The 24,745-nt window shown below is 39.3% G+C and overlaps 1 protein-coding gene and 1 pseudogene across 1 annotated transcript in view; one reads left to right on the forward strand and one right to left on the reverse strand.

The window, feature by feature from the left end:
* Positions 1–24,745, forward strand: part of ENPP6 (ectonucleotide pyrophosphatase/phosphodiesterase 6) — a 127,282-nt gene that overhangs the window by 67,861 nt on the left and 34,676 nt on the right. Inside the window, exon 3 of the mRNA XM_077144595.1 lies at positions 14,862–14,973. Within this exon, the coding sequence (XP_077000710.1) occupies positions 14,862–14,973 (112 nt within the window). The remainder of the gene's footprint in view (positions 1–14,861; positions 14,974–24,745) is intronic.
* LOC143669872 (peptidyl-prolyl cis-trans isomerase FKBP1A-like) lies at positions 2,875–3,109 on the reverse strand (annotated as a pseudogene).

Here is a 24,745-nt window from a genome sequence, read left to right on the forward strand (position 1 = left end):
GTCATTTTGAAAACGTGGGCTTTTTTACATACTTCTCCTTCATCTTAGCTTGTGACCTTTACAATCTTCTTTCTTGATGCCTCAAGGTTTCAAGATGGCTGCAGCAAGTTCAGGAATCATGCTCTCACAACTTGCATTCCGAACTAGAAAGAGGGAGTGCCAGAAAACAATTTTTAGCTAGCCTAAGAAAGCAAAGCTTCTGGCCATAAGCCACCCAGGAGATCTAGAAATCTCCTTGGCCAGTACTGGGTCATATGACCATTCCTAGCCACAGAGACCCTGGGAAAGTGAGAAACCAGCTTTTCTCTTTCTACAAAAAAGAGGTGAAAAGGGGGAAGGGGTGTGGGTATGACTTAGGTTTAGCCAAAAAGCCTACTAAACCAGTCACCTCAAATATTGCCCTTTCTTATATTTTGTGCATTTACTTGCATTCTTTTTTTAAAACATGAATATGGTTTTTTTTTGTTTTGTTTTTTGCATGGACAGTCACGGGGAATCAAACCTGGGTCTCTGGCATGGTAGATGAGAATGCCACCTATCAGGCCACCATGGCCTGCCCAAGACACGAATATGTTTTAAATATTTACAAAAATGAGAACAACCTTCACATAATATTTTTAGCTTATTTTTTCACTTTCGATATTCATATGCCAATGAATACAGATAACAGTTATTTTAGTGCCTGCATGTTATTTTGTTATGTGGCTATACCATAATTTATTTAATCATACCTGTATTACCAAATATTTAAGTTGTTTCCCCATTTTTTATTATAAATAATATTGTTATAAAGATGCTTATATATACAACTTTCGTTATATCTTAGAATATGTTTCTAGAAATGTTTGTTAGGCAAAGCATGTATACAATAAAAGTCATTTGAATATGCCTTAACAACCTTATTCTCGATGGAAAGCAGTGACCCAAGGATCCACTTCTAGGAATATACCTCACGTTGGTGTTTTTCAAACCTGGATCTTGATCCATAGTGAACAGTTAAATCAATTTACAGATTGCTAAACAGCATCTTAAAAAGATATAGACCAGAAGAGAATAGAACCAAAAATCACCACCATATATTGTTCTTAGTAGGGTGAAGCTTTTGTTTCTGATGTGTGTGTGCGTGTGTGTATTTCTGGGCTGTGTATTAAAGTAATAGGAATATTTTACTAGGGATTACAGAAAAAAAGTTTAGAAAACATTCTCCTAGAGAAGCTTCATACATGCTTCCTGATTTCCCACATTCATTTCTTTTTTTTATTTGTTGTTTAATTGCCTTGATAAAAAACTTCAGAACAGCTATAAATTGCAGTGGTGACAGCAATGAATGTTGCTGATTTGCTTCTGAGCTAAATGAAAATGCATCCCATGCAGTTTTGAAATGTAGAATTTTCACTGTTGTTAATAACTAGCCTGTCATTGAAGTTTCATTTCCTCTTTACACCCAGTTACATAAAAGCTTCCTTTTTAATTTATAAATAGTTAGATTTATTTTTAATTAAGCTGCTATTAATTAATTTCTAGTTTCATTACGAGTGGTCAGATAATTTGCATTATGGACAATAACATTTCTATGCTTTGAAAGTTATACGATTTTCTTTGTGGATCAGAATTTTTTTGATCAAAAGACTCTCTGACCAAATTTTTTCCAACTATTATATTTGCAAAGAGTGCATATTCTATATAATAAGATAAATTTTAAATATTTACCTATTCAATTCAACTTTTTTTTTTTTTTTGCCAGCATAAAGCACTTTTATTGCAACAATAACTCAAAACTCATATGTGGTGCAGGGGATGGGTGGCTGGGTAAGGGTCAGCAACAATTTCTCTCACCAAATCACTACACAGGTCAGCAAAAGGTGAGAGGGGGAGGGAGAAGCCAAGGAACTTTGAGGTGAGCAGTGGGGGCTGAGCACAAAAAACAGGAGATGCTGAAGCTGCGAAGACCAGCCTCATTTTCTTAAGAGAACACTCAAGGATGTGTCAGATGGCTGGGCTTTCACTGGGTGTTAAGTGTCTGCAAACAGCACCTTCAATTTATACTTTCGATTAAAGTTCTTAAAATTGCGGAAGTGGTAGTAGAGCTTTGACTGCTAGGAGAAGAGTACAAAAATCCTGAAAATCTCATCATGAAAACCACAGGATGGGGGGAGGGGGGAACCAAAAGCCAGGCCACCAAAAAGGCTTCAGAGGTCCCTGCTGGCCCCAGGATAGATACCTGTAGTGTCCGATACTGCAGTGAAAACTATATGCTTTCGAAAAGCAGAGGGTTTGAGAAGAGGAAAGGGTGGGGCTCGTGAGGCAAAGGCTCTCCCCTTTCCCATTTCGGTTTTGGGTAGGACTTTTAATTTAATCCAAAGACATCTCAGCCTGGAGAATGTTTCAGCCCTAAACAGCGCCTCACGTCTGCTAGGGCTTTGCAGGGCAGCAGCAAAACTGTTCAATATATAATAGATCACCATTTCATCCAAAAAATAAAATAAAATAAAGTTCTTGCACTCCTCCCCCACCCAAACACCAATTTCTATTCTAAAGTTAACCCATTGTTTGTGCTGTTAATACCTGAACATACATTTCATTGAAAACCTAGAGCCAAAAGACTGAAACTGAAGCATCACCCCAAAACAAAAGATGAATAATTTGAGTTTATGGCATTTCGTTGAAGTCAACACAGGTAGGAGGAGAAAGAGGAAGAGGAAATGAAGATGTTGGAAGCAAAGCTGAGTGATAGAACACATTCATTCTGGGTAGATGTTTATACATAGAATGTACTGGACCATCAGGGAATTCGGATTCAGTGCTTGCGTCTGGGGCCACCAGATCCCCGCATGGCAGATCCAAGCACAGGGAGCAGAAGGAGGAGGCCATTTGTCATTCCAGTTTTAGAAGCTCCACGTCAAAGACCAGAGCAGCGTTTAGTTGGATGATACCCGGGCGCCCAGTGGCACCACAGGCATAGTCTGGGGAGACAGTTTGGCTCTCTGACCCACGCTCATCTGGGCAACCCCTTCTTCCCAGCCCCGGCTCACCTCCTGCTTGCCAGTGTATACTTCAAGGGCTCGTTTCTGTCCCGGGAGGAATCAAATTTCTTTCCATCTTCAAGCATCCCGGTGTAGTGCACCACGGAGGTCTGAGAAGGTGTCCACCTGCACGCCCGCGGTGGCGCACGCGGGACCCGCTGTGGGGAAGCTTCAACATCTTCATTTCCTCTTCCTCTTTCTCCTCCTACCTGTGTTGACTTCAACAAAATGCCATAAACTCAAATTATTCATCTTTTGTTTTGGGGTGATGCTTCAGTTTCAGTCTTTTGGATCTAGGTTTTCAATGAAATGTATGTTCAGGTATAGACTGAACATTTCATTTCATTGAAATGAAACTTCAATGACACGAGCTTTGTAGCGGCTGCTCCGCGGCTCTGCCTCGTCCCTCGGGGCGTCACCTGTGCACTCAGTTCCACTTTTTTTTTTTTTTTTTTTTTTTTTTTTAAAGGAAAGACAGAGAGAAGGAAGGAAGGATAGAAGGAAGGAAGGAAGGAAGAAAGGGAAACATCTTTAAACATTTTCTTGTTTTTTATTGTATTCTGTTTCTCCGTTTTTGTTACATGGGCTGGGGCCGGGAATCGAACCGAGGTCCTCCGGCATAGCAGGCAAGCACTTTGCCCGCTGAGCCACCGCGGCCCGCCCCTCAGTTCCACTTTTGATAGTAATTTCCAAAGGCGCTATTATCTCTATTTATATTGATATCTTGGGTTGTCTTCCACTAAGATTGCAATTTTGTACTTTTCCCTAATATTACCAAATATTTACCTTGTATTTCTAAAATGTACCTTTGCGTGTGTTTATGTGTGTGTAAACAATCATAAGCATTCATAATTATTTATGTGGGTTTGTAGCTGTTGCAAGCCTTTGATGGCATATTCTTTTTTGTTGAATACTCCTGTTAGGCCTGATTTTTAAAATCTGCTTTGGGCGGGTATAAGGGATTTTGTTTTGGCTTTGGTTCATTCTTTACATCTAATTTTTCTGGTAATTTTTTTTCAAGTGTGGGTTTTGCGAATAGTTTACAGGTTTTACTATTTTTCTTGCTTAGATTTGACTATCTTTAAGTGCAGAATCGAATCCATTCACATTATTTTGAAAACAAATGTTTGGTTTTCTCTTTTTTATGCTTTTAGTATTGATGCTTCCTGAGTGTTTCTTTTTTTCATTTATTTTGATATTTGACCAGTTTTTCTACTCTAAAGTTTTCTCCCTTTCATGAGTAGGAACATATGCATATACACTCAGCTTTTCTTCTGTATCTTCAAATCTTTTAAATCAATGTGTAGGATTAAACATTATTTATATTTTGGCCATCCTTTCCCATCATTAACATGAAGACGCTTTCCCTTTCTTTCCCCTGCAGTTGCCCCCGATTTTTTGTCTAAATAATTTGGAACTTTAGATTCAGGGAATTATATTAAAATTTTAAAATATTCACCAAATTTTTCAATAAAATAGTTTACATAACTACCTTACTAATTATTACTTAGACTTAGTTGTGTATTTTAAGCAGTTTTATTGAGATATATTCACACACCATACGATCCATCCAAAATATATGATCAGTGGCTCTCAATATAATAACAGAGTTGTGTATTCATCACCACAATCAATTTTAGAGCATTTTCATTACTCCAAAAAGAAAAACCCCATACTTATTATTGACGCTTAGCAATTAGCGTGGTACCTTTGTTATAACTGATGAAATCATATTAAAGTATTACTCCGCAAAGATTAAGCATCAGTTCCCCTTTCTCTACCCCCATCCAATCCCCTAGTAGCTTTATTCTATATTCTATGAGTTTGCTTATAATAATCAGTTCATGTTAGTGAGATCATATAATATTTGTCTTTCTGTGTCTGGCTTATTTTATTCAACATAATGTACTCAAGGTTTGTCCATGTTGTCACATGCATCAGGCTTTCATTCTTTCTTAAAGCTGAATAATAATCCATCACATGTATATACTTTCAAACTATTATTTACACTCAGCCAGTGTCTTCTTAATATCCATTATCCCTGTGCCCTATTTTCCTTCATCCCCTTGAATTGATTTAGGAGATTTGTTTGAACATCTTTGACTGCTTGTTCCAAATTCCGTGTCTCCTCTGAAGTTTTAATTTGTTACCTTGACTGGGCCATATCTTCCTGCATCTTAGGATGGCTTGTAATTTTTTTTGTTGATGTGTAGGCACCTAATTATCCTGAAGAGTTTACTCTGAAGGTCAGTTTGTCCTTCTTGTCTAGAGTTTTACTGTTATTTGGCTTTATGTTACAGCTCTTCTTTGATGCTTGGTTTCACTTATTCTAGAGCTTTTGAATAGCCCATGTTTAAACCATCAGATTTTTTAGTTCTTCTTCTTTTTCTTACTGTGTATATGTGGTCCAATTTTTAAGATTCCATTTTTTTTGTGTGTGTGTGCAATTGTTTTGCCCTCAGGAGAAAGGTTCCTTTCTTCTGTTACTACTATAATTTTTACACTCCTTTAATTGTCTCCAGCTGCTTTTACTTTGAGGGCAATTTCTGGGGAGGAAGGTCACCTAGATAGAACTTTCCCACATCAATATTTTCTACCGAAAACATGGCAAAGGACCCACAAGGGGAGCACAGACCAGTTTTGAAGGGCAGGAAAGATGCCCCAAAGCCTTTTTGTCAGCTTCCCTATGCTGTACTTCCCTGGCCTGCCCAGCAGATGGAACTCTTCAGCAAGCTGTTTTCTACAACCCTAAGAGAGCACTGTATCTTTAAACCGTCTTTAACTCTACCCCTGTTGGGGGCAGTGTTGAAACAATGGTCGTGGCAGTTTCTACATGGGCAGGCTAAAACATGGTTCATAGCTGGCACCCAGCAGTTTCCATTCACCAATCAAAAGCTGTGATCAGTCCTCGGCCATGCCCTCCCTGTTCTTGGGAAGGAGGGCTTCCATGTCCCTCTCTGTCCACAGTAGCTAGCCAGGGACTGGACTTGAGGTCACTCACCTTGAGAGTGGAGAATGGGCACTGGCTACTGCCACAGAGTGAGTTACTCTCAGTTTTTTATTGCAGTTTCTCATTCTCTTTGTCCTGCTTTTTCCTGGATACTATGCAGTGCTCCCCTGGTTTTCAGACCCCCAAAACAGTTGTTTCAGACGTATCAACAATTGTTTTTGGAGAAAGGGTGAGTCCCATAGCTCTCTACTCTGCTGTCTCCCCCAGAAGTTCCCCCTTAACTATATTTCGCTATTTCACCATTCACTGGTATTTATTTTAAAACCCCATTTTCCTCATTCTTGAGTTCTTTACTTTGCTATTTCTCAGTAAACTTGAGTGAATCTTAAGAGTATGGAAAACATATTTTATGCCCTTGCATGTCTGAAGTTGTTAGCTATTATTAAAAAATAATACCTAAAATTTTTTAATCAGATAGAATTGGATTCTAATCTTAGATCATCCTGGCACTTGCATTATGACAATGACTTAGTTCTTCAAATGTAAAAAAGTGTGATACCAGCAACTTAAAAGGATTTGTAAAAATCTACCAAGTAGAGCATATAAGCACCACATATTGTACCTGGTACATAGTAGCCATTCAAAAACACATGTTATTGTTATTAATCTTTGTACATCACCAGCTTTGTTAAATATTATTCACATTTTAATAGAACATTATACACATAATAGGTATTCAATTTAATTATTTTTAAATTTTGAGATAATTTTCATACAGTAACATGGACAGATCATAAGAGTACAGTTTTATGCATTTTCATAATTGCGTACTTGCATAGCTGCCACCTAAATCATGATACAGAATATTTCCATCAGCATTCTTCCTCTTAACCAAACACTCCCCATCCCCAGAAACAGATATTTTCTGATTTCTGTCGCTCTAGATTAATTTTGTCTGTCTCCAGGCTTCATATGAATAGAATCAGGCAGCATATAATCTTTTGTGTCTGTCTTCTTTTATTTAATATAATGTTTTTGCGAAATACCCATTGTGTGGCATGCATCTGTAATTTATTCTTTTTTATTGAGTAGCATTTTATTGCATGAATATACTAAAATTTGTTTTTCCATTCTCCTGTTTACGGATATTTGGGTTATTTCCTGTTTGGAGCTGTTACGAATAAGGCTTCTATGAATAGTCCTGTACAAGGCTTTTTGTGATCAAATATTTTCACTTATTTTGGGTAAATACCCAGGGGTATTATTACTGGTTCACAGGTAGATGTATACTTGACTTTGTAAGGAACTGCTGGACAATTTTAAAAGATATTGTACCATTTTATGCTCCCATAAGCAAATGAGAGTTTCAGTTGCTCATTTTCATTATCATTTAGTACTTTATAGAAATCTACTCTGATATATGGTCATACTCAGAACATTGTTTGTACTTAGTATTCCATGGTATAACTTTTTTCCATCTCTTTCCTTTTAATCAGTCAGTATTTATATTTTAGATTCCATATATTTGGGTCTTGCTCTTTTATCCAGTCTGACTATGTCTTTTTTTAAAAATTTTTTATTAATTAAAAGAAATTACAAGAAACAAACATTCCCAACACATACACTCAGCAATTCACAATATCATCACATAGTTGCATATTCATCATCATGATCATTTCTCAGAACATTAGCATCAATTCAGAAAAAGAAATAAAAAGACAACAGAAAAATATAATAAACAGAAAAAAAAATTTTACAGGCCATACCCCTTACTGATCCCTTTCATTGATCACTAGCATTTCAAACTAAATCTATTTTAACATTTGTTCCCCCTGTTATTTATTTTTATTCCATATGTTCCTCTCATCTGTTGACAAGGTAGATAAAAGGAGCATCAGACACAAGGTTTTCACAATCACACAGTCACATTGTGAAAGCTATATCATTATACAATCATCATCAAGAAGCATGGCTACTGGAACACAGCTCTACATTTTCAGGCAGTTCCCTCCAGCCTCTCCATTACATCTTGGATAACAAGGTGATAGCTACTGAATGCATAAGAATAACCTCCAGGATAACCTCTCGACTCTGTTTGGAATCTCTCAGCCATTGACACTTTGTCTCATTTCCCACTTCCCCCTTTTGGTCAAGAAGGTTTTCTCAATCCCTTGATGCTGGGTCTCAGCTCATTCTAGAGTTTTTCTCAATCCCTTGATGCTGAATCTCAGCTCATTCTGGGAGTTCTGTCCTACGCTGCCAGGAAGATCCACACCCTTGGGAGTCATGTCCCACGTAGACAGGGGGAGGGTGGTGAGTCTGCTTGCTGTGTTGGCTGGAGAGAGAGGCCACATCTGAGCAACAAAAGAGGTTCTCTTGGGGGTGACTCTTAGGCCTAATTTTAAGTAGGCTTGACCTATCCCCTGTGGGGTTAAGTTTCATATGAACAAACCCCAAGACTGGGGGCTCAGCCTATAGCTTTGGTTGTCCACACTGCTTGTGAGAATATCAAGAATTCAATTTGGGGAAGTTGAGTTTTCCCCCATTCTCACCATTCCCCGAAGGGGACTTTGCAAATACTTTTCCACTCACTGATCAAATCACTCTAGGATTCATCAGGGCATCACCTGGACAAACCAACAAAATCTCATGTCCTATACAAAGTTCCATGTACTTAAGGTGTTCAATCAACTATCTACAAAAGTTATATTAGGAGATGCACTAGTCAAAGTATAGATTTGTACCAAATAAACATTTGTTGCTTTAGTCTCACACATTAGTTGAAATTTTAAAATATCAAGTACCATCTATTTTCAGCACACTGCAGTAATGACATTCTTTTGTTCTTCCTCATGCAAAACATTTTTAAAATTTGTACATTTAGTCACTATCATTATACCCTCTAGGCATTCCTAGATTATACCATCTCAATCTTTATCTTCTGTCTTTCTTTGTGATTTCATTTATGCCCCAGCCCTCCTCCCTCTATCATTCTCATATACAGCTTCATTCAGTGTTTTAACATAATTGTATCACAGTTAGGTAATATTGTGCTGTCCATTTCTGAGTTTTTATATTCAGTCCTGTTGCACAATCTGTATCCCTTCAGCTCCAATTACCCAATATCTTACCCTATTTCTATCTCCTGATGGTCTCTGTTACCAAGGAAATATTCCAAACTTATTCACTAATGTCAGTTCATATCAGTGAGACCATACAGTATTTGTCCTTTTGTTTCTGGCTAATCACACTCAGCATAATGTCCTTAAGGTTCATCCATGTTGTTACATACTTCATAACTTTATTCTGTTTTATAGCTGCATAATATTCCATCTTATGTAAATGTCACAGTTTGTTTAGCCAACTGACTGTTGATGGACATTTTGGCTGTTTCCATCTCTTGGTAATTGTTAATAATGCTGCTATAAACATTGATGTGTAAATGTCCATTTGTGTCCTTGGCTCGTGTTCTTTGAGTAGAGACAGCATATAGATGGGTCCTGTTTTTTAATCCATTCTGCCAGACTATGGCTTTTGATTGGAGAGTTTACTCCATTAACATTCAGTGTTATTACTGCATGGGTAGTACTTTCTTCTACTATTTTGCCTTCTGGATTTTATATGTAATATCTAATTTTCCTTCTTTTTACCTTTACTCATAGTCTTCCTTTCTATACTCTTCTCCACACCTCTCTTCTGTCTTCATATCTGTCTCTAGTGTTCCCTTTAGTATTTCTTGCAGAGCTGGTCTCTTGGTCACAAATTCTCTCAGTGATTTTTTGTCTGAAAATGTTTTAATTTCTCCCTCATTTTTGAAGGACAATTTTGCTGGATATAGAATTCTTGGTTGGCAGTTTTTCTCTTTGAATAATTTAAATATATCATCCCACTGTCTTCTCGCCTCCATGGTTTCTGCTGAGAGATCTGAGCATAGTCTTATTGGGTTTCCCTTGTATGTGATGGATTGTTTTTCTCTTGCTGCTTTCAAGATCCTCTCTTTCTCTTTGACCTCTGACATTCTGATTATTAAATGTCTTGGAGTATGTCTATTTGGATCTATTCTCTTTGGGGTACGCTGCACTTCTTGGATCTGTAATTTTAGGTCTTTCATAAGAGTTGGGAAATTTTCAGTGATAATTTCCTCCATTAGTTTTTCTCCTCCTTTTCCCTTCTCTTCTCCTTCTGGGACACCCACAACACGTATATTCATGTGCTTCATATTGTCTTTCAGTTCCCTGAGTCCCTGCTCATATTTTTCCATTTTTTTTCCTATAGTTTTTGTGTCTTGTCGGATTTCAGATGTTCCGTCCTGAAATCCTATGTTCTGTCTCTCGAAATCTACCATTGTAGGTTTCCATTGTTTTTTTCATCTCTTCTATGTGTCTTTCATTCCCATAAGTTCTGTGATTTGGTTTTTCAGACTTTCAGTTTCTTCTTTTTGTTCTTTCCTTGCCTTCTTTATATCTTCCCTCAATTCATTGATTTGGCTTTTGATGAGGTTTTCCATGTCTGTTCGTACATTCTGAATTAATTGTTTCAGCTCCTGTATGTCATTTGAATTGTTGGTTTGTTCCTTTGACTGGGCCATATCTTCAATTTTCCTAGCGTGATTTGTTGCTTTTTGCTGGCGTCTAGGCATTTAATTACCTTAATTAGTTTATTCTGGAGATTGCTTTCACTTCTTTTATCTAGGGTTTTCTTGCTGAATGAATTTATTGTCTATCTGTTCTTTGACATTCCGTTCAGCTTTATCTGGACCTTTAGCTCAAGTTTTGTTTAACAGAGGAGAATTTTTCAGTTCTTGTTTTCTTGTTTCTTGCCCTGCTTGTGTGGTGCCTTCCCCCCCCCACCACACTTAGGAGGGTCTACTTAGATATTATAGACCCCAGCCGGGTTTTCCCAGACCAAACTGGCCTCCTATCAAGAGGAAAGAGTCACCTGCGTCGGTTTTCCCTGAGGGTGAGAACTAGCAGGTTGAAAGACTTTCCTGTGAAGTCTCTGGACTCTGTTTTTCTTATCCTGTCCTGTGTGTGGCACTTGTCTGACTGCAGGTCCCACCAGCATAAGATGATGCAGTACCTTTAACTTTGGCAGACTCTCCCTGCTGTGGGCATGTTGGAGACAGAGGAGAGGTTGTAGGCTGGTTTTAATGGCTTCAGATTACCAAGCCCTGGTGTCTGAATTCCTTGAGGGAGGGATTCCACCTGAGTTGGGCTTCACTCCTCACCTGGGAAAGGCACAGGCTCCAGACAAGTCCCCCAAAGAGCTCACTTCTGCCTATGCCTGGGGCAGTTGCAGCCTGAAAAGTCCTGCCGCTGTACCCAGAGGCAGTCAAGCCTTTGTAGATACACAGCCACAAAAACCTCTGTTTCCTTCTTTTTTTCCCCCCCTTTTTCTGTCAGTCCTGCCTCCTTGGTGCCGGGGCAAAAATGAGCAACCTCCCCTTTGATCAGGTTCACCTAAGCTGGGGGCCTATTTTTAGTAGTCAGAATTTGTTAATTAGTTCCACAATTGGCGTTTGATTGTGCCCAGTCCCTGCTGCTGGTAAAGTCCTTTCCTTTCCCCTCTGGGAAGTGGCCTGTGGGGGAGGGGTGCTGGCCGCCGCAGCTTTGGGAACTCATGGTTCTGGGGGGTGCTCGCAGCCAGTCCAGCTGGTCCAGACTGGGGTACACTGTGTGTCCGGTCACTATCGTGGCTCCGGGAGCTGTTCTGTACTGTTTCTGATTATTTAGTAGTTGTTCTGGAGGATGAACTAAAATGCGCAAGTTGTTAAGCCACCATCTTGACCCAGAACCTGACTATGTCTTTTAAGTGAAGTGATTAGACCATTTACATTTGATATGATTGGATTTAAGCATACTATTTATCCATACTACATTCTTTACATTCTCATTGTCACATTTTTTTATCCTACCAATGTTGTAAACCCTATAATGCATTGCTACACTTTAAGTAGTCAGTAATATTTTAAATAAATCTTTTATATTTGCTCTTGTCATCTGGTCAATATTTGCATCACGATTTGGGTCTGGTTCATCTGACTACTTTTTTTCTTAATTGTGGGGCATATTTCCCTACTTCTTGACATGTATGATTTTTTTTTTATTACATGCAGAAAATTGTTTGCAAAAGAACAGTAGTTTGTATAGCAAATGATATTTTCTCCAGCAAAGGGTTTGCCCCTTCCCATGTCAGGTCTCAAGGATGGGGGCTAAACCCAACCTAATCTGGAGTTCAGCTACAGATTTCAGTCTCTTTTGAAACTTTACAATAATTTACCACTAATTTCAAATGTTCTGAAGGCAGGAACAGAGTTACTCCTGTAGCAATACTTGGAATTTGTCCAGTGGAGGACTCTATGCCTTACATTTCTGCTGCTAACAGTTTGGGGTCACCGAGGAATTCTTGTCCTCTCCAGCCTTGTCCCTAATTTTCTGCAACTCAGAAGATCTCTCTCCACCCTGGTGACCTGTCTCTAGTCTTTGCACTCATTGAAGGATTTATGTACTTAGGGAGGATTTCTCTTAATTCTTGTATCTTAGCCTTAACCTTTGATGGGCTGCTTCCATAGACCTCTGTTAAATTAAAATGAAAATTAATTGGAATTTTTTTTAAGTAAAGGATTCTATTACAGTGCAACAACAGTTGCAGTTTATTACATATTGGTTCTACCTATAGAAGCTTACATATAATTATTCAAAGAAAAATAATCTATGTACTACTTTAACCAGAGACAAAGGTAAATTTCTCAGATGAAGTGTCTCACTATGTCAGTATTAAGCTTAGACTCATTTTAATACAACGAAAGGATTAAGAGAACAAATACTTAATAATGATATTAACAAACATAGTTATTGAGGATTATACCCCCAAAATGTGTGGTTTGATATTAAGGTGTGAATACTAAAAAAGCGTGCGAATAGCAAAAAAAAAATGAGACAGAAACTAGATTATAGGGGAAGGGGTAGTTTTTGCTTGGCTGGCATAGAGTGCTTGTAAATGAAAATTATTAAAGAAAAAAAATTAAATCTAAAAAAAAAGGTTGTCATTTCTTTTACCTGCGAAACCAAAGCCAAAATTCCATTATTTACTAACTTACATACCCACGTGTCAGAGATGCCAGAAGCAGCCACCTGGCCACATTGGTAAGGCACCAGATGGTGCCTTATTGGTACTTGGGATTCAGCCCTGAATGCCAAGTGTTAGAGAGCATGCCCATGCCCCTCATACTTTGTTGCATAAATAGCTTTGAAAGAACAATAAGAATTCACAAATCGCATTCAGGTGATAAAACTCCGGCATCTATCACCCATCAAAAGCCACAAGTATTTTCTACAATGATGAATATTTTTCCCAGGACCCGCGGACAGGATTTACTCCTGAGTCATCTCATCTGTTTGCCCTACTCATCGCACAGGTCTCAGCAGAAAGAGCTGCCTGACTTTTAGATTAATTCTCTCTCAGTTGTCTCACACATCCCTTGCCTTCCCTGAACCCAAGACATCAGAGGAGTGGAATGGAACTCCCATAGTGCACTCAGGTCTTGCTAGGATATGCCAGATGAAGGGATTTCACTTGGATGCTGCCTCACCTTCATATAAATCAGCTGTACCACTAACAGATGTTCCCGGGAATGGAGTCAATGTGTTTCCTATAGACCTTTCCCCCACACTCCTCGATGCCCCACTTTTACTTAGTCCCACCTTGGAAATCATTTTCCACAGGCTACAAGAAATAACAGCATCTGGTCTCCTGACAACCTTTGTTTGGCATTTTATCTGCTTTCATTTTGCTCCGCACGCACTTTATGTTTTCTCACTTTTGAACTTCTGTGCAGCTGCTCTCTGCCTGCGACGCCCCTCCCTTCCCCTCCTCCACCCCCCACAGCCTTGGCTAAATGCCCTCTGTAAGGCTGATTCCAATATGGAATGCCTAAAGTGGTAAGTCCCTGAAGTGGTAAGTGCCCCCTATCTGAATAGGAAGTGTGGTCCTCACGTTAGATTGCATGTTACACTGTTTTCATGTATGTCTCTTTATACCAGACTAGACTCTGGGATGCTCCAGGATGGACACCTTGGCTGATGCCATTGTGTGTGGCATAGTGACAAAGTCTTAGGAGGTGCTCAATAGGTATATATTCAAAGGACTTTAAGCAAATAGGCTTAAAGCTCCTGCCTCTCCTGCCCTGTACACCAACAGTGGGGTTGGGTGTCTTCCCCAGGTAAGCAAGGGTCTGAGGCAGAGAAGCTGAGGTCATAGCAGCTCCTGAGATCAGGGTGTCTCTGCTTATTTTACTTCTTTGGGAGAAGAAAAGTCAGGACTGAGAATCCTTGTTTCAGGTCAGTATTTTTAAAGCATTTAAAAGTAATTTTAAATAAGTCAGTATTTTAAAGCATTTTATTTATTTAGTGTGGTACCTTTAAATCCAGTTAATGTTTTCATAATATTGAATAAATAGAATATGAAATACTTTTTCCATAATTTTCTGACTAGTCAAATACTACATAATGCTGATTCTAGAATAGGCAGAGGTCTACACTGGAAGACTCAGTAGTTACAAAATAATTTATAGGGAAGAAGTTTTCACTCAGATATTTCTCTAAACTAGTTAAATATCTTTTGTTTCAAACTGGGAAAGGCAGCTGTTATCTATCTAGAGAAGATCCCAGTCATGGGACACCAGCGTTGCAAAGCATTGACATTTCAGAACTTCTACTTTGGTTAAGCAAAATTATGGCTAAATACCTATCAACAATAAATTAAGATATTTTTAAAGAAAATGAACAGAAATTTTATTTTGACCAATGGTATTTGCCTGCTGAAATAGGCTCGTAACTCTACCTCCATTACTGAAGAAAGTAACCATTTACCACCTTTTTCCTTCTCAGGCTGTGAGGTTGAAATTCTTGGTGTAAGACCTACTTACTGCCTGGAATATAAAAACGTTCCAACGGATATCAATTTTGCCAACGCAGTCAGTGACGCTCTTGACTCATTCAAGTAAGTGACCTAAAGTCTTTCTTGTTTCCAGGACCAATAATGAATCCTAAAGTGAATTAAGGAGGCTTGGTGTGGGGCAAATCATGTCTCAGAGAATTCATGAGTCTCTCAAATGGTGATTGCTAACTGCTGGCAGGGAATAATTCTGAGGCAGTAATGTCAGGCAGGGGCTCTTTGGAAGTTTTGAATTGAGAGCGAGAAAAGTCTCCCAGAAACTGAGATTTCTCTTTTGATGTTGTTGGGCAATGGATAAGTAATAAAAATGTCAGTATTTCCCTAAACATGGTTTGGTGAATATCTCAGGGGATATTAATAAGTATATGGCAAAAAAAAAAATGGAGCATCTGAGGTTGAATAAGTTTGGTAAAAGTGCCTACTCTGTCCCTTTCCTGGAAGTATACAAAGCCATTAAGTATGAGAACGTAGCATTGTTTTTTTCCTACCATGTGGAACCATGACACATAGTCTGAAAATTGTAGGAATCAGTAATGCTGAGTTCTGAATGGCATAGGAAAGCCTGTGTCAGGGAAACCAATGGGCAAGATAATTCAGAACAAAGCCGTGAGTCAGTCCCAGCAACTACTGGAGGTGGAAGTCAAGATGGGGACTAGGTGAAGACACATTAGGAATCAACTACCAGGAGAGCAGGGATGTAATAGGGCTCTCACGCTTCCAGGCTAAACTTACAATCGCTTTGGCTACCCACTGGTCTCCTGGGTGGGGTCGGGCAGAGGACCATTGAGACTAAGAGTGTGGAGACCTTCACCCTCCAAAGAGAAAGATCCTGATCTCAATCCAGGCAGACCTTGAAACCCAGCGTACCCTAAGCACTGTGCATCATCACCACACAACTAGACCTAAAACTGAAACTTCCTCAGGTATAAAGCTGACAAATTATAGACCTGACTCTTGCTCCTGCTTCCGCCATCATGGGGAGCAGCAACCACCCCTCAGGATGTGAAAAGAGAGAACAACATTCCTGTCTTTACTTCTTCTTAGAATGATTCCACTCCCATGAAAATCCATCAAAAGGGTTCCTTTGGGGCATATGGAGGCTCAGATTCTGATGAACTGGCTGGAAAAAGTTAAGATTTTTTTTTCTGGGTGGGGGTGAGGGGCAAAGGGCGAGTTTGGGGAATATAAACTTAAATACATATTCTCGAACACATGATTTTTAAATCATGTGTATTATGTGACCCTGCATCCTACCTACTCTGCCTTCTTTTTCTTGTTATACATTCTAGAAAACTGCACACATGAAGACCTGGAATATTATGTTGCAGTCTAGTGTGTGTGAGGAAAACAGAATAGTGCAGCATGCATAGCGGATGGGCAGAGCTGAACCTTTGGAATAGCTCTGTCTAAATGATGTTGCTTCCAACATACCCCAAATGCTAGCCATCTCTATAGCCAATTGTCATGCCAAATTTGAAAATCTGGAATGTAAATACCTCCAAATAACCCAACACTCTGTTTGGCAGGGAAATCCTTTTCTCATTCATCTTGCTTTAATAGCTGAATGGACTCATATAGTACCCAGTGATTCACAGGTAGAGAAGCATGGAGCACATGGCCATGTGAATCCCAGGCCAGTGTTGGCCTATAAACAATCCAAATAGACTTTCCTGTCCTGAGAGACACCAGAATGCTACAGGAACGAGGGCTGGGCTCTGTTTCTTTTAAATAAATTTTTGTATTTTTTCCTATTGAAGCCACATGGCAAAGTTATGTACTATTGGTGAATTGAATTACATCCTTATATAGGACCACAGCATTTAGAATGGGAGGGGTTTTACTGGTGTTGGTATTAGTATGTGCGTTTTTCAGAAAAGGCACTAGGAACCCCTAGAGAGAGAAGAGAACAAGGATAGGAAGAACTGGAGGCCCAGGAAGGTAGCACCAGCTGTCTGTCTACATGGTGTGTTCTGGTGCCACAAAATTTCCCAGCGTAGCATTCTTCACACTAGAGTCCATGTAAATGGCCTTGAGCGCTAAGGGGGTAGTGGTCACACAGTCTAAAATGCAAATGGGGCCTCTGGGGTTGAGCAATGAAGGCCTTGGAAGGATGTACCAGGCCAGGGTAGTTGTCTCATGAGGTCTTCATACAGACAAAGATAGTGGAACCATTCAAAGGAAATCTGTTGAAGAGTTAGTGCAAAAATGGTGACCAACTAACTCTACAACTAGTCAATGCTTGAAATGAGAGAGAAAAAAGAAGAAGAATGGGATAAATAGGCTGCATGATACTGCATGTAGAAGGCAGGATGATGGTTTTGGCCTTCCTCAAAAGTCAAAGGAAAGAGGGGTAAGATGGCAAAGAGAGGGGCAAGAAGGCAGCATAGTGAGGTCTAGAATTTAGTTCATCCTCTAGGTCAGCTTAAACAGCCAGAAACTGTTTGGAACAACTGTTTGGGGGACTTCAGTGACAGGACACACACTGTACATCATCCAAATGGGTGGAACGGCCAAGATCCCATGCAGAACTGTAAGTCTCCAAAGCTGAGAAGCTTGGCATGGCAGGCTGTACTGGAGTTGATTCACCAAGGGAGAAAAAAGCTCTGCTAGGAGCAAGTAAGCTAGCTCAACCAAGCTCCAATTGCACAATTATTAACAAATCTGTACTGCTGAATACAAGCTCTAGGCACAGATAAACTGGAGCAAGCATAAAAATAACCAGGAGGTTTCACTCTCGCAAAAAGAAGGAGGGGCTGACAGGAAAAAAACAAACAACCCAGAGTCTTTTGGAGTTTACTGAGCTCAAAATACAGGAAAAGGGCTTGGCCCCAAGAAAAGGGCACATAAAGTTGGGTACCACCCCAACTCTTATTGACAACCCCTGGGGGCTAGTGTCCAGTTCTGATAAGAATTTTTTTTTCCTCTCCATTTTTGTTTAAAACTTCTTAACAGCCCATTAGTAAAACTGTGGGTTCTGGGGCTTCAGCACTGATCTTGTTGACAACCCCCAGGGGCTTGTGTCCAGTTCTGATAAGAACTTTTGTTTTTGTTTTTTTCAAAACTTCTTAACAGCCCACTAGTAAAACTGTGGGCATTCTGAGGCTTCAGCACTGCCCCAGGCAAGGGTGGAATTGAGGAATTAAGGTATGTTTGAGGGACAAAGTAATTAGTTAAGTTAACTATCAGGAGATAATTTCCCTAAAGGGTGTATGTTTTAGTTTGCTAAAGCTGCTGGCATGAAATGGATTTTATAAAAGGGATTTATTAAGTTACAAGTGTACAGTTCTAAGGCCATAAAAATGTCCAAACTAAGGCATCCAGATAAAGATACCTTGACTCTGAAGAAAAGGTTGATGACATTCAAGCTTTCTCTCCATGAGAAAGCACATAGCCACACCTTCTGGCCTTCTTTGCCAACTTCTCATTTCAAAAGTTTCCCCTGAGGCATTTCCTTTCTGTATCTTCAGTTATCTCTGTCTTTGCCAGCTCCGAGATTTTAGAAAAATGGTTCCCTCTTCAAGGACTCTAGTAAATGATTCAAGACCCACCTTGAATGGTCAGAGACACATCTCCAAAGAAACCACCTAATCAAAAGTCCCCCCTACAATTGAGTGGGTCATATCTCCATGGAGGCAACTTAATCAAAAAGATCTGACCCAGGAATAGATCTGCCCCCACAAGATTGAATTAGGATAATGAAAATAACTTTTCTGGAACACATAACAGCTTCAAACCAGCACAGTGTATTTTTAACTAGTCAACTCGAAACAAGGGAAGGTAGCTCAGCAAAGCTCCAATTGCAGTCTTACCCCAGCAGAGAGTAGGTGAAGCTGACAGAAAAATAATAAAATAAAAAAGAATAGAGATGGAGGATTTTGGAGTCAGCTCATCTCAGAGTATTGGAAAGGGACTGAGCCCCAAGAAGGGGGAACATAGAGCTGGGAACCAGCTCTCACTCTTGACTGGTAAACTTTGGGGGCTGGGGAGTGGCTCTGAAAAGGGATTTATTTTTCTGTTTTTTTTTTCTTTCTTTTTCTTTTCCCCCTTCTTTTTAAAAACTATTCTAAGCAGCTCATTAGAGAAAGCCTCAGGTGTTTTCGATTGTCAGAGGGACCCAGGCAAGGGATGAGTTAAGAAAGGTCTGAGAGATGAAATAATGAGTCAAGTGGGGGAGATAATTCCCTAAAGGGCATATCTTCCCCAAGAAAAGGAGGGATGGGGCCCAGCTCAAGTGGTGAATCTCCTCCAGAGAATTCAGGCCCCACAAGCTGGGAATCAGAAACAGCTTAAGTTTGCCTGCTACCTCACCTCTGTCTTAACCATGACATTGGAAGAAAGGGCCTCCTGAGAATTAAAGGGCCCACATCACTTAATGCCAGTGGGGAGCTGCCAGCTGGCAAGCACCACCTGCTGGGCAGGATATAAAAAGCACAGAATCTAGGGGCTTCATAGGAAAGTCTGACAACCTATTGAGTCTCACAACCTATTGAGTTGCACCCTTAGGGAAACATGATACTGATTATACCCTCCTCCTGACACCAGGGTCTGTCTGGTCTGGGAAAATCTGATTGGGGTAGATCATATCTGGGGTGACCCTTCTTGGAAAAAAAGGCTCCATATAGGTAGGACAAGAACCAGAAAAACAAGAGCTGAAAAATTCTGATCAGTTAAACAGTAGCTATGCTAAAGGTCTAGAATAAGTTAAACTGAACACCAAAGAACAAATAGAGAACAAAACCAACCAACAAGACAACCCTAAGTCAAAGAGTGAAAATCACCTCCAGAATAAACTAATCAAGGAAATCAGATGCCTAGACACCAGCAAAAAATTGTGAGTCATACTAAGAGAAATGAAGATAAGGCCCAGTCAAAGGAACCAACTAACATTGTAAATGAGATACAGCCATTGAAACAAGTAATTAAAGATGTTCAAACAGACATACAAAGTTATGTAAAAATCAAATCAATGAGTTGAGGGAAGATATGGCAAAGAGATGAAGGATATAAAGAAGACATTGGGCAAATATAAAGAAGAAATTGAAAGTTTGAAATAAATGACAGACTTTATGGGAATGAAAGGCAGAATATAAGAGATGAAAAACACATTGGAGACTTACAACAGCAGACTTGAAGAGGCAGAAGAAAGGATTAGTGAGCTAGAGGACAGGACATCTGAACTCCTACACGCAAAAGAGCAAATAGGGAAAAGAATGGAAAAATATGAGCAGGGTCTCAGAGAATTGAATAACAACATGGAGCACATGAATATATTTTTTGTGGGTGTCCAAAAGGATAACAGAAGGAAAAAGAGGCAGAAAGAATAAAGGAGGGAAAAAACACTGAAAATTTCCCATCTCTTATGAAAGACAGAAAATTACAGATCCAAGAAGTGCAGCATACACCAATCAGAATAGATGCAAATAGAGTTACTCCAAAACACCTACTAATCAGATTGTCAAGAGTCAAAGACAAAGAGAGAATTCCAAAATCAGTAAGAGAAAAGTGATTCATCACATACAAAGGAAACTCAATAAAACTATGTCCAGATTTCTCAGCTAAAATCATGCAGGTGAGAAGACAGTGATATGATATATTTAAGATACTAAAAGAGAAAAACTGCCAAATAAGAATTCTATATCAGGCAAAACTGTTCTTCTAAATGAGAAAGAATATAAATATTTTCAGACAAACAGACACTTACTTTGTAAACTGTAGACACTTGCTCTACAGTTAATACTAAAGGAAGCACTACAGGCAGGTAATAAAAGACAGGAGAAAGAAGTTTGGACTATCATGAAGATCAAAAGAGATAAAAAGAAAAGAAAATAAGATACAACATATAAAATCCAAAAGATAAAATGGTTGGGGAAAAAAGTACTGCCTTTACAGTAACAACATTAAACATTAATGGCTTAAACTCCCCCAATCAAAAGACACAGACTAGCAGAATGGATCAAAAAATAAGACCCACCTATATGCTGTCAACAAGAGACTCACTTTAGACTCAAGGACAAAAATAAGCTGAAAGTAAAAAGCTGGAAAAAATATTTCATGCAAGCAACAACCAGAAGAGCAGGATAACAATACTAACATCTGACAAATTAGGCTTCAAATGTAAAACAAAAGAGACAAAGAAGGACACTATGTATTAATAAAAGGGATAGTTCATCAATAAGGCATAGCAATCATAGACATTTATGTGCTGAGCCAGAGTGCCCCAAAATACATGAAGCACACACTGACAGCACTGAAGGGAGAAGTAGACACCTCTACAATATTAATTAGAGGCATCAATATACCACTCTCATCAATGGATAGAACATCCAGACAGGATCACTAAGGGAACAGAAGTGTTGTATAGCACAGTGAATGAACTAGACTTAACAGACATTTATAGAACATTTCACCCCCACTATAGCAGATACCCATTTTTCTCAAGTTCCCGTAGATCATTCTCCAGGATAGAACACGTGTCACAATGCAAGTCTCAATAAAATTTAAAAGATTGAAGCTATACAAAATACTTACTCAGATCATAATGGAATGAAGCTGTGAAAGGCCTGGAAAATTCACCTATTGGAGGCTAAATAGTGTACTCTTAAACAGCCAGTGGGTAAAGGAAGAAAATACAGAAGAAATCAGAAAATATCTTGAGGCAAATGAAGATGAAGACACAACATATCAAAACTTATGAAAGTCAGCAACAGAGGTGCTGAGGGGAAATTTATTGGAATAAATGCTTAATTTTTAAAAAAGAAGAAGGAGCAAAAATCTAGACATTAACTGTTCACCTGGAGGAACTAAAGAAAGAATAGCACACTAAGCCCAAAGCAAACAGAAGGAAACAAGTAACAATGATTGGAGCAGAAATAAATGAAAATAAGAACATGAAAACAGTAGAGGGAATCAACAAAACTAGAATTTGGATCTTTGAAAAAAATCAACAAAATCGATGGACCTTAGCTAGGCTGACAAAAAAAGAGAGAGAGGAAGCAAATAAATAAAATCAGAAATAGAAGAGAGTGTGTAACTACTGACTGCACAGAAATAAAGGAAATAATGATAGTATACTAGGTGCAATTATATACTATTAAATTAGAGAATGTAGATGAAATGGACAACTTTCTAGGAAAGCATGAACAACTAACATTGACTCGAGAAGAATTAGATGACCTCAAAAACCAATCACAAATAAAGAGATTGTATCTTTCATCAAAAAGTTCCCCCCAAAGAAAAGTCCAGAACCAAATGGCTTCACATGTGAGTTCTACCAAGCTTCCAGGAAAGAATTAGTACCAATCCTGATCAAACTCTTGAAAAAAATTGAAAAACAGGCAAAGCTTCCCAACTCATTCTATGAAGCTAATATCACCCTAATACCAAAGTCAGGCAAAGATACCACAAGAAAAAAATTACAGGTCAATCTCTTTAATGAATATTGGGTGCAAAAATCCAAAATAAAATGCTTGCAAATTGAATCCAGCAGCACATTAAAAGAATTATACACCATGATCAAGTGGAATTTTTTCCAGGTATGCAAGGCTGGTTCAACAAAAGATATTTAATTAATATAATGCACCACATCAATAGATCAAAGTGCAAAAACCACATGTCCACCTCAACTGATGTAGAAAAGGCATTTGACAAAATTCAACATCATTTCTGGATGAAAACACTTCAAAGGATAGGAATAGAAGGGAACTTTCTTAACACGATGGAGGAAATACATGAAAAACCCACAGCTGACATCATACTCATAGGGAAGGTGAAAGCTTTTCCACTAAGGTCAGAAACAAGACAAGGATGTCCACTGTCACCAGTGTTATTAAACATTGTGGTGGAAATTATAGCTAGAGTAATTAGACAAGAAAAAGAAATAAAAGCATCCAAATTGGAAAGGAAGAAGTAAAACTTACACTGTTTGCAGATAACATGAAACTATATGCAGAAAGTCCAAAAAAACTACAGCAAAGGTACTAGAGCTAATAAATGAATACAGCAAAGTGGCAGGGTACAAGATCAGTGTGCAAAAATCAATAGAATTTCTATCCACTAGTAATGAGCACTCTGAGGAGGAAATCAAGACAAAATGCCATTTACAGTAACAACCAAAAGAATGAAATATTTAGAAATAAACTTAACCAAGGCCACAAAAGACCTATACACAGAAAACTACAAGGAATTGATAAAAGAAATCAAAGAAGACCTAAATAAATGGATGGACACACCATGTTCGTGAATTGGAAGACTAAATATAGTTAAGATGGAGCCTTTTAGGAAAGGGCTAATCCAATAGCCACGTTTGATTCGGGCATTGCCTTCCAGTGCTCATAGCACTTTATTGACCAGAGTCATATCCTGTTCTACCCTACTTTTGAACTTAGATAACTTCTAACTAGAGGAATGGAAAAGGGAGAAGTGATTTTTTTTAGCACCCATTTGCTAGTATTGTGTCAAATGCGTTTGTTTCCATTAGCCTGTTTTGTTCTTACATCCACTGATGGATGTTATCCCCATTGTACCAAAAAACAAACAAACAAAGAAATAAAAACAAAACAAAAAAACCCCCACCACTGGCTCTCTGAAGGTGAAGCACTTTGGTGGGGTCTCCCACAGTTAATAAGGTTTGAAGCCAGAGTGTTACCCTTACACTGGGATTTAAGACCCAGTCTCCTGGGGTCTCTCCTGAGTGAAATGAGTGAAAATTCCCCTAGAGTAAACCCTTCTGTCATCTACCCTGATCTATCCCTATAGCTCTGAGAAGCCCTGAAAGAGGATTGCCTCTATGCAATTCTCCTTTTGGGGGTCTCCTCTGGCCCAGGGCTCGAGAAGGGCTGAGGTGGAATGATGGCCTTTGCAGTCTGCTCTGTGTTTGACATGCTCAGCAGCCTGCAAACCCAATCCCTAGTACATTATGTGGCCTTGGCATCACACACCCCAGGGCTCTGCAGGCATTGCCCTTGCTCTCCATTGCCACCTTGTCTGCCAAAAAAAGAGCAGTTTGTAATCTGCATCACTTAATTCATCCCCCTGGAAGTCTGGTTTGCAGGCTATTCATGCTTCAGCTGGCAGCATAAGTGCATGGTGCTAAAGCAGAAATGAGCCTTGAGTAGTTCATTTGCGGGTGGGGTGTAGGAGAAGAAGCCACAGTAAGCAGTGGTGGCTGATGCAGCCTGGCTGCCTAGAAGGGGCCAGGTGGCTGCTTCTAGGATAGTCAAGGCACAGACCACGTGGCCTTCCAGATGGCATGGTGTAGTATCAAATGAGTTGTGGGAATGGTGGACATGGTTGCTGCCCTTTGTCAAGCATCAGGCTATTGAAAACAGCTCCAAAAGAACTCCTTCTGGATCCCAGAGCCTCTGTGGCTGATGGTGCTAACAGAGGACCAGATGGATGAAGAGATGGCTCTCTCCATAGGCCCGGTGTTTGTCCCATGTCCCTGTGAACTCTGAGGAAGAAGGGGCAATAATGCAGTCTCTGAAGAGACTGTGCTCTCTTCCCTGTGATGTATACATACTGGGGACAAAAGTCATCTAGGGATACCTGGAAGGGAAAAAGAAAAGGGAGGCTTTTTCCTACCTACCTTTCCTTTTACTGTGTGTCTAGCATTTTACGAACTTCAGCTCACTTAATGTGAGTCAGTTTTTCAGACAGGGAAATTGAGGCTTAGAGAGATGTTTGGGGTTCCTCTGAGACATCCAGCTAGTAAGAAGAGGATCCAGAACTTGAACCTGCATCTGTCTGGCTCCAATGCCCTGTCAAAGTATAATTTTCATTTTTGAACTTTGTAATGTGCTCACGGCATGTTTGTATGGGA

The sequence above is a fragment of the Tamandua tetradactyla genome, chromosome 26 (genome assembly GCF_023851605.1).
Source record: "Tamandua tetradactyla isolate mTamTet1 chromosome 26, mTamTet1.pri, whole genome shotgun sequence".
NCBI classification, from domain to species: Eukaryota; Metazoa; Chordata; class Mammalia; order Pilosa; family Myrmecophagidae; genus Tamandua; species Tamandua tetradactyla.